Source organism: Rhinopithecus bieti, unplaced genomic scaffold, assembly GCF_001698545.2.
Source record: "Rhinopithecus bieti isolate Rb0 unplaced genomic scaffold, ASM169854v2 scaffold_18354, whole genome shotgun sequence".
Taxonomy (NCBI): domain Eukaryota; kingdom Metazoa; phylum Chordata; class Mammalia; order Primates; family Cercopithecidae; genus Rhinopithecus; species Rhinopithecus bieti.
The window spans coordinates 3,189,629-3,199,726 of NW_016809835.1; the positions used below are offsets into that span (position 1 = coordinate 3,189,629).

The following is a 10,098-nucleotide window of genomic DNA, read 5'->3' on the forward strand; positions in this document are numbered from 1 at the left end:
AAAAGATAAAAATTAAAAAATTATCTTAACTACTGTTTGCTTCTGTAGTTTTTTCTCAACCCATATAATATTTATTTAGATAGCTTTAAGGATTTGACTAACAGGAAGAGGTGAACTATAAAAGATTAGAGAAGAATATCTGAGAGGTGAGAAAAACAATTTTTTGAAAGGTAGTAAGATTTCTTTCCTTCAGTCGGCCAGCAAATATGTTTGAGTCACTATTGTACCTGCATCAAATCATTCTGAGTGCCTATTCTGCATACTTTATTTTATTTTTATTTATTTAGAGACTGAGTCTCACTGTTTTGCTCAGGCTGGCATGCAGTAGCATGATCTCGACTCTCTGCAACCTCTGCCTCCCGGGTTCAAGTGATTCTCCTGGCTTAGCCTCCCGAATAGCTGGGATTACAGGGACACATCACCACACCTGGCAAATTTGTAAAATATTTTAGTAGGGATGGGGTTTCACCATGTTGACCAGGCTGGTCTTAAACTCCTGACCTCAGGTGATCCACCCGCCTTGGCCTCCGAAAGTGCTGGGATTACAGGCGTGAGCTACCGCGCCCGGCTGTTCTATATATTTTAGTCACTATTTTCTATATTAGCAGTATCTTGCCAGTAGGTCTGCAGAGTACCTTTAATGATCATGACTAAAAATGTCAACGTACGGTTGTCTCCCCTATCCATAATTTCACTTTCCATAGTTTCAGATCTGAGGTCAACTGCAGTCTGAAAATATTAAATGGAAAATTCCAGAAGTAATTCATAAGCATTAAATTTTGAGCTGTTCTGAATAATGTGATGAAATCTCACTGTGTCCTGCTTGGGATGTGAATCATCCCTTTGTCCAGGGCATCCATAGTGTATACCCTTCCTGCCCGTTAATCACTGAGTAGCCATCTTGGTTGTCAGATTACAAAAAAAACAGTATATAAAGGGTTTGTGACCAGTATATAAAGGATTCGTGACTATCCATGGATTCAGGCATCCCGTGGGGGTCTTGAAACATCCCCTGTGGAGAAGAGGGGACTACTGTACAAATAGAATGTTGATGAGAAGAGGTCGTAACTTATGGTAGAATGTCCTGTATACTTCTAGAAAAATTGCTTGCATAGGCATACCTTAGAGATATTGTGTGTTCAATTCAAACAACCACAATGAAGCAAGTCACAAACTTTCCTGGTTTTTCAGTGCATGTAAAAGTTATGTTTACACTATGTTATTTACATGATACTGGTGTATTAAGTGTGCAATAGCATTTTATCTAAAAATATATATCCCTTAATTAAAAAATACTTTATTGCTAATGCTAACACTGGGAAGAAGTGAGCACATGCTATTGGAAAAAAGATATTGATAGACTTGCTTGACACAGGATTGCCACAAACCTCCAATTTGTAAAAATGCAGTATTTTCAAAGTGCAGTAAAGCAAAGCTCAATAAAAGGAAGTGCAGTAAAATGAAGTGTGCCTGTGTTTTACCTCCAGCTCCCTAGCAGTTTTCAAGGCCAAAATGGCACTGGAGAGCTGTCATTGCATGTCTGTTGGGTTCTCATTAAAGTGTAGCTACAGGTTCTTCACTAAAGAGGATATTCTTCAAGGAAAAAAATCTTTAGGATTAGTAAAATGTTTTATGGTGTTTTTCAGAGAAGTCAAGACAGTGAGACTGTATCAAAAATATCAATGTTATATTGTGCATTGACTTGTCCAGGGTTATCTAGTAAATGTCCATAAGAGCTAAATTAAAAGGAAAATGTAGACAAGGTAGGAAGTGATAGTATTTATTTTATTTATTTATTTTTGAGGTGGTTTAGAGTTGAGAGGGAGGTTAGGCATGTTATTGGTGTTTGCAGGATAGTACCTCCTGACCCTTCTCTTACCCCGCCAAAGAACTTTTGAAAATTAAAATGGAACTTGGTAAAACCAATTTTAATCATCTATCTTCTGCCTGTTTTTCGAATCTTAGACTCACCAAAAGTGAATGCCGGCCACATGCAGTGGCTCACACCTGTAATCCCAGCACTTTGGGAGGCCAAGGTGGGAGAATTGTTTGAGGCTAGGAGTTGGAAGGCCAGCTTGAGCAACATAGCGTGACCCTGTTTCTGCAAAAACTTTTTTTAAAAAACTGAATGCTATCCAGGTTTTTTATTTTAGTGTCTAATTTACTGTTACTCTTAAAAAGTTCACTGAAGGAGAAGTTTCAAACCCTTATCTTTGTCTTTTTCTTTTTTTAGAGACAGGTTCTCACTTTGCCCAGGCTGGTCTTGAACACCTGGCCTCAAGCAGGCCTCCTTGCTCAGCCTCTGGAATAGCTGGGATTATAGGCACAAGCCTCCAACAATAAACTTTTTAAAAAATCTGAAACGTGGGGGCCGGGTGTGGTGGCTCAAGCCTGTAATCCCAGCACTTTGGGAGGCCGAGACGGGTGGATCACGAGGTCAGGAGATTGAGACCATCCTGGCTAACATGGTCAAACCCCGTCTCTACTAAAAAATACAAAAGTTAGCCGGGTGAGGTGGCTGGTGCCTGTAGTCCCAGCTACTCGGGAGGCTGAGGCAGGAGAATGGCGTAAACCCGGGAGGTGGAGCTTGCAGTGAGCTGAGATCCAGCCACTGCACTCCAGCCTGGGCGACAGAGCAAGACTCCGTCTCAAAAAAAAAAAAAAAAAAAATCTAAAACGGAGAAAGCTGCAAAACCCCAATTGAAAGGTTTGGATTTAAAAGAAACTGTGGTTTTATGTTGTATTCTTCTTGATAAATGGAAATGGTTATTCAAAATGCTAAGGGTACTGTTTATATTATCTTGTTACAGATATGACATTTTAATTTGTGATATGTAGGCAAACTAATTACTAGCTACATTGAGTTTATCAGGAAGCACTTCAACATAGCTGGAAGTTCTTATGCTTTCTGTTTTCAGTGGACTGTGGAAAAATCAAGTTTTGGATTATGTAACACTTGCTTATGGTATTGCTTTTCCAACAAATATATTCCATTTTTCATTATTTCATTTTCTTTTTTTTTTTTTTTTTGAGGTGGAGTCTCGCTCTGTCGCCCGGACTGGAGTGCAGTGGCCGGATCTCAGCTCACTGCAAGCTCCGCCTCCCGGTTTTACGCCATTCTCCTGCCTCAGCCTCCCGAGTAGCTGGGACTACAGGCGCCCGCCACCTCGCCTGGCTAGTTTTGTATTTTAGTAGAGACGGGGTTTCACCGTGTTAGCCAGGATGGTCTCGATCTCCTGACCTCGTGATCCGCCCGTCTCGGCCTCCCAAAGTGCTGGGATTACAGGCTTCAGCCACCGCGCCCGGCCCATTATTTCATTTTCACTAAAGAAAAATAAAAACTGCTGCCTGTAAAGAGAGTTTTTAAACCTAGTGTATCAGTTGTCTTTTATTTCATCGAACAAATTGACATTTCTAATGTTATCTTTATGATTTACTAATTTAGTATTCATAGGATTAAACAGCAGTAGAGGTTTTCCAGGATTGTGTAGTGATCTATTCTGTTAATATCTCATTAATTAGCCTGGGCGCAGTAGCTCACACCTGTAATCCCAGCACATTGGGAGGCCAAGGCAGGTGTATTGTTTGAGGCTGCGAGTTCGAGACCTGCCTGGCCAACATGGCAAAACCCTATCTCTTCTAAAAATACAAAAATTAGCCGGACGTGGTGGTGCACACCTGTAATCCCAGCTACTCAGGGGGCTGAGGCATGAGAATCGCTTGAACCCGGGACAGGGAGGTAGCAGTGAGCCATAATTGCATGTCTGCACTCCAGCCTGGATGACAGAGTGAGACTGTCTCAAAAACAAAAACAAACAAATGAAAATCCCATTAAAAACTAGCAAATAGCCTGTTACTTCTCTTTTGTTAAATTTTATCTATTTTCTCACTTCTCAAGTTTACTGAAAGATCTAAGTATTTTGTGATACTCAGTGCTGATATGACTTAAGTACTTTACTGTCTTAATTCAGAAATCAAGATTTAATAATTTTAAAGCACAAACTCCAAATTAAATGATCAGGAATTTCTTACTGTGTGTTAAAGAAATTGAAATGGGATTTGGTAATATGTTTTGAAAGGTCCATGTTTATCTTTTCTTAATTATGCTGCATATTCCTTAAAATTTCATACTTTTTTGTTGTTGTTTTTTTTGACAGAGTCTCACCCTGTCTCCCAGGCTGGAGTGCAGTGGTGTGATTTCGGCTCACTGCAACCTCCACCTCCTGGGTTCAAGCGATTCTCCTGTTTCACCCTCCTGAGTAGCTGGGATTACAGGTGCATGCCACCACACCCGGCTAATTTTTGTATTTTTAGCTGAGATGGGATTTCACCATGCTGGACAGGCTGGTCTAGAACTCCTGACCTCAAGTGATCCGCCCGCCTCTGCCTCCCAAAATGCTGGATTACAGGCATGAGCCACCACACTGCCACACCCAGCCTCATACTTAATTTTTTTGTTTTGTTTTGTTTTGAGATGGAGTCTAGTTCTGTCACCCAGGCTCAAGTGCAATGGCGCAGTCCCGGCTCACTGCAAGCTCCGCCTCCCAGGTTCACGCCATTCTCCTGCCTCAGCCTCCCTTGTAGCTGGGACTACAGATGCCCTCTACCACACCCGGCTAATTTTTTGTATTTTAAGTAGAGACAGGGTTTCACCATGTTAGCCAGGATAGTCTTGATCTCCTGACCTCATGATCCACCTCGGCCTCCCGAAGTGCTGGGATTACAGGTGTGAGCCATCGCTCCTGGTCACAACTTAATTTCATTAATTGTACTTTTATGGGGGATTACAAAGTGTATGCATATTTGTGTGTATGTAGGTATATGTAGTTAATTGTAAACTTTATTAAAGCATATAATATTGTTTTATGCTGTTTCAAATCATACAATAAATGAGAATAATTAAATTAAGGAAAAGCACCTCACCGGAGCACAGGATTGCATGTTAGTTAGTGTTGGCTTTTTATATTCTCAAGTCATTTTATCTTTTTTTTTTTTTGTGAAACTAAAATCTTTTAAATTTTAGGGGGAAAAAAATAGTGGCTTTGATGTCCTCTACCATAATATGAAACATGGACAGATATCAACTAAAGAACTAGCAGATTTTGTAAGAGAACGGTATGTATTTTTTAAATAAGTACTTTGTTTAACAAATCAATAGCAATTTAAATTTTAGAATATAAATAATGGAGAAAACTTTATTTGGATGTGGAATAAAGCAATCCTTGTTTTAAAATATATACTGTAATTGTATCTATCTATTTATATCTGTCATCTACATAGCTGAGGGCTCTATAGTGGCTCAAAGTGGCATTGTTAAACCCCTGGTTTGCAGATTCCTGCTTGAAAATATTACGTACATATTTTTCACTGGATATGCTAGCAAGGTGATATAATAAAGTTGAGAAGTTTGTAGGATAAAGCATTAACATTTGTTAAACATGCTAAAATAATTAGAAAAGATTACGTTTTCTGAACTTCAGTTTAATTTTATGTTTTGTAACTTTTATTTTAAAAGTCCTAAGTATATATTTTAAAATCTTGCAAATTTATAAAATGTGATTGTCTTTAAGAGTCTTAGAATATAGCGAATTTAAAAGCTAATAAGATTAAATATAATTTGATTATGATTCAAAATCAAACAGAACTCAAAAACTGCTATCCTACTAACTTAAAGCTGTTTTGTGGCTACCCCAACTTAGTAATTATTTATATGAACACATTTAAAATCTTTACCTTGATAATACAGGGATACTTTGGCTTTAAATTTAATATTGCATTTATTCATGTATTCTTTCAACAATATATATCCCATCAGTGCTGTGTACCAGGTACTTGTCTGGATTATGGGAATATAGTGGTTAAGATACAGCTTCTCCCTTCATGGAGTTTACAGACTGGTAGGAATTGGGGAATAAACTATTATATAAGTTCAGTTCTTTTCTTACTTTCCCCTCTCTACTGGAATCAACAAGCAATGCAAAAGCTCAAGTGCTCTGGGTAAGGCTCTTCTTCCTCTGGGCTTCTACATCATCATTGGCAGGAGGAGAGGAAAGGAAAGGCTGCAGAACTCTGGATCTCTTGGCATGTTCCTTAGCCTTCCCTCTTCCCCTACACCTCACTATTATCACTGTCTACTTTGGAACCATCAGGGCAGATATTCTTATGCCTTTGAGCCCTGTTTATGTTAGTCATTGTAAAAAGTCCAGGACTCCTGGGTCATCCTTCCTTTGCCCAGAATCTATCCCTTTGTGATTCTTTGGGCTGTGAGACAATCCCTCCTACTTCCCTTTTACTACCTTATTTTTCTCCATAGTGTGTATAACCATCCGATTAAAGTGATACTTCACTTATTTATTTTTCTGTCTCTTCCCACTAGAATATAAACCCAACAAGGGCAGGAATTTTGTCTTCTTTTGCTTATTTTGTCTTTTTGCTCTATTTATGCACTTGTGATAGTGCTTGGCACTTGGTAGGCCCTCAGTAAAGGTTTTTCCATGGAATGAATCTCTAACTTCATTATGCTGATCCCAACTATCATTATTTTTGCCTGAACTTCAGTAGTAGCTCCTAACTGCTCTATCTACATTCGTTCTTGTTTTCCTACAACTTACTCTCTGTACTGTAGTTGGAGTGGTTTTTTTTTGAGCTATAGTACAGATCAGTTTGTTACCTTTTCTCTTTCAGCCATCTCAAGGGCTCTTAAGATATGCCTGCATTGTCTGACCCTCAAACTACCTTTCAGGTCTTATTGTTCCAGGCTCTCTGCTAGGCGTGGGATACAACAGAATATTGTCTCACGGGAGAACATAGAAACAATTAACACAGATGAGTAGTAACAAAACTGCATACATAGTACAAAGAGATATATGAATTACAGGCTGCTCCTTATTCTTTCCACTCCAGAGATATTGGGTATCTTATGGAAAGACTTCCTCTGTCTTTGTAAATACCTATTCTTCTCTTCACCTAGTTAATGCCTGCTTATTCTTTGGAGCTCAGCAATGTGGTCACTGCTCTTAGGATGCCTTTCCTAATCTCTCTGACTAGGTCAAAAACACCTAATATAATTTTTTGTTACATCACCTATCTCTTTGTAGTATTTATAAAATTTGGTAATTATTTATTTTGATTTGTTTTTATGTTCCTCTGTGAAACAGTATTCATTTGTATCCCAGTGGCTAGCACAGAGCCTGGAACAATAGGATAATCATATTTCTTGAAGGACTGAATGAGAAAGGAAAAAATGTAAACTTTGTATACATTATCTGATTGATTGATTGATTGATTTGAGACAGAGTCTAGCTCTGCCATCCAGGCTGGAGTGCAGTGGCCCAGTCTCTGCTCACTATAACTTCGATCTCCTGGGTTCAAGCAATTCTTGTGCCTCAGCCTCCCAAGTAGCTGGGATTATAGCCCTGCGCCACCATGTCTGACTGATTTTTGTATTTTTCTTTTTTTTTTTTTGAGACAGAGTCTCACTCTGTCACTGAGCCGAGGCTGGAGTGCAGAGGGGCGATCATGGCTCACTGCAACCTCCCTGTCCTGAGTTCAAGCGATTCTTGTGCCTCAGCCTCTTGAGTATCTGGGACCACAGGCATGCGCCACCATGCCTGGCTAATTTTTGTAAATTTTGTCGAGACGGAGTTTCGCCATGTCGGCCAGGCTGGTCTGGAACGCCTGACCTCAGGTGATCCACCATCTCGACCTCCCAGAGTGTTCGGATTACAGGTGTGAGCCACTGTGCCTGGCCAGGCTCATTTCATTTTAGTACTGAATACTATTCTGTTGTCTGGATGTACTACATTTTATCTACTAACTTACTCAGGGACATCTTGGTTGCTTCCAAGTTTTGGCAATTATGAATAAAGCTGCAGTAAACATCTGTGTGCAGGTTTTCGTGTGATCATAAGTTTTAATTAAATTAAAGTTTAAATACCAAGGAAGGCAGTTACTTGATTATATGGAAAGAATATGTTTAATTTTGTAAGAAACTCATCTTCCAAAGTGACAATACCATTTTGCATTTTAACTAGCAATGAATGAGAGTTTCTGTTGCACCATATCCTTGCCAGCATTTGGTGTGGTCAGTATTCTAGATTTTGGTTGTTCTAATAAGTGTATAGTGGTATCTTATCATTGTTTTAATTAGCATTTTCCTGATGACGTGTGATGTGGAGCATCTTTGCTTTTAATTTTTTTTTTTTGTAGAAGCAGGGTCTCACTATGTTTCCCAGGCTAGTCTCTAACTCCTGACCTCAAGTGATCCTCCCTCCCCAGCCTTGCAAAGTGCTGAGATTATAGGTGTGAGCCACTGCACCTGGCTTTTTTGTTGTTGTCAAGATGGGGGTCTCACCATGTTGCCCAGGCTGGTCTTGAACTCCTGGTCTCAAGTAGTCTTCCCGCCACAGTCTCCCAAAGCACTAGGATTACAGGAGGGAACCAGCACACCTGTCCTCCATCTTTTCATATGCTTATTTGCCAGCTGTGTATCTTCTTTAGTGAGGTATCCGTTAAGGTCTTTGGCCCATTTTTGTTTTTAATAGGGTTGTTTGTGTTCTTATTAATTTTTAAAAATTTTTTGATTATACTTTAAGCCCTGGGATATATGTGCGGAATGTGCAGGGTTGTTACATAGGTATACATGTGGTTTACCATGGTGGTTTGCTGTACCCATCAACCTGTCATCCACATTAGGTGTTTCTCCTAATGCTATCCCTCCTCCAGCCCCCCAGCCTCCAACCCCCCAACAGGCCCTGATGTGTGATGTTCCCCTCCCTGTGTCCATGTGTTCTCATTGTTCAACTCCCACTAATGAGTGAGAACATGTGGCGTTTGGTTTTCTGTTCTTGTGTTAGTTTGCTGAGAATGATAGTTTCCAGCTTCATCGATGTCCCTGCAAAGGACATGAACTCATCCTTTTTTATGGCTGCATAGTATTCTATGGTGTATATGTGTCACATTTTCTTTATCCAGTCTGTCACTGATGTGCATTTGGGTTAGTTCCAAGTCTTTGCTGTTGTGAACAGTGCTGCAATAAACATACGTGTGCATGTGTTTTTATAGAATGATTTATAATCCTTTGGGTATATAGCCAGTAATGGGATTGCTGGGTCAAATGGTATTTCTGGTTCTAGATCCTTGAGGAATTGCCACACTGTCTTCCACAATCGAACTAATTTACACTCCCACCAACAGTGTAAAAGTGTTCCTATTTCTCCACATCCTCTCCAGTATCTTGTTTCCTGACATTTTAATGATCGCAATTCTAACTGGCATGAGGTGGTGTCTCATTGTGGTTTTGATTTGCATTTCTCTGATGACCAGTGATGATGAGCATTTTTTCATATGTCTGTTGGCTGCATAAATGTCTTCTTTTGAGAGGTGTCTGTTCACAACCTTTGCCCACTTTTTGATGGGGTTGTTTCTTTTTTTCTTGTAAATTTGTTTAAGTTCTTTGTAGATTCTGGATATTAGCCCTTTGCCAGATGGATAGATTGCAAAAAGTTTCTCCCATTCTGCAGGTTGCCTGTTCACCCTGATGATGGGTTCTTTTGCTGTGCAGAAGCTCTTTAGTTTAATTAGATCCCATTTGTCTATTTTGGCTTTTGTTGCCATTGCTTTTTGTGTTTTAGTCATGAAGTATTTTCCCATGCCTATGTTCTGAATGGTAATGCCTAGGTTTTCGTCTAGGGTTTTTATGATTTTAGGTGTTACATTTAAGTCTTTAATCCATCTTGAGTTAATTTTTGTGTAAGGTATAAGGAAGGGATCCAGTTCCAGCTTTCTGCATATGGCTAGCCAGTTTTCCCAGCACGATTTATTAAATAGGGAATCCTTTCCCCATTGCTTGTTTTTGTCAGATTTTTCAAAGATCAAATGGTTGTAGATGTGTGGTGTTATTTCTGAGGCCTCTGTTCTGTTCCGTTGGTCTATATATCTGTTTTTGTACCAGTACCATGCTGTTTTGGTTACTGTAGCCTTGTAGTATAGTTTGAAGTCAGGCAGCATGATGCCTCCAGCTTTGTTCTTTTTGCTTAGGATTGTCTTGGCTATGTGGTCTCTTTTTTGCTTCCATATGAAATTTAAAGTAGTTTTTTC

General features: G+C 39.5%; 1 protein-coding gene across 2 annotated transcripts in view; it reads left to right on the forward strand.

Annotated features, from left to right (window-relative positions):
- The first annotated feature begins 5,014 nt into the window (after nucleotides 1–5,014).
- The window catches only part of FCHO2 (FCH and mu domain containing endocytic adaptor 2), a 128,151-nt gene continuing 123,067 nt past the window's right edge, over nucleotides 5,015–10,098 (forward strand). For both annotated transcript variants that reach the window (XM_017890628.1, XM_017890629.1), the window contains exon 1: nucleotides 5,015–5,115. In XM_017890628.1, coding sequence (XP_017746117.1) covers nucleotides 5,063–5,115 — 53 coding nt within the window. In that variant the 5' untranslated portion in view covers nucleotides 5,015–5,062. The remainder of the gene's footprint in view (nucleotides 5,116–10,098) is intronic.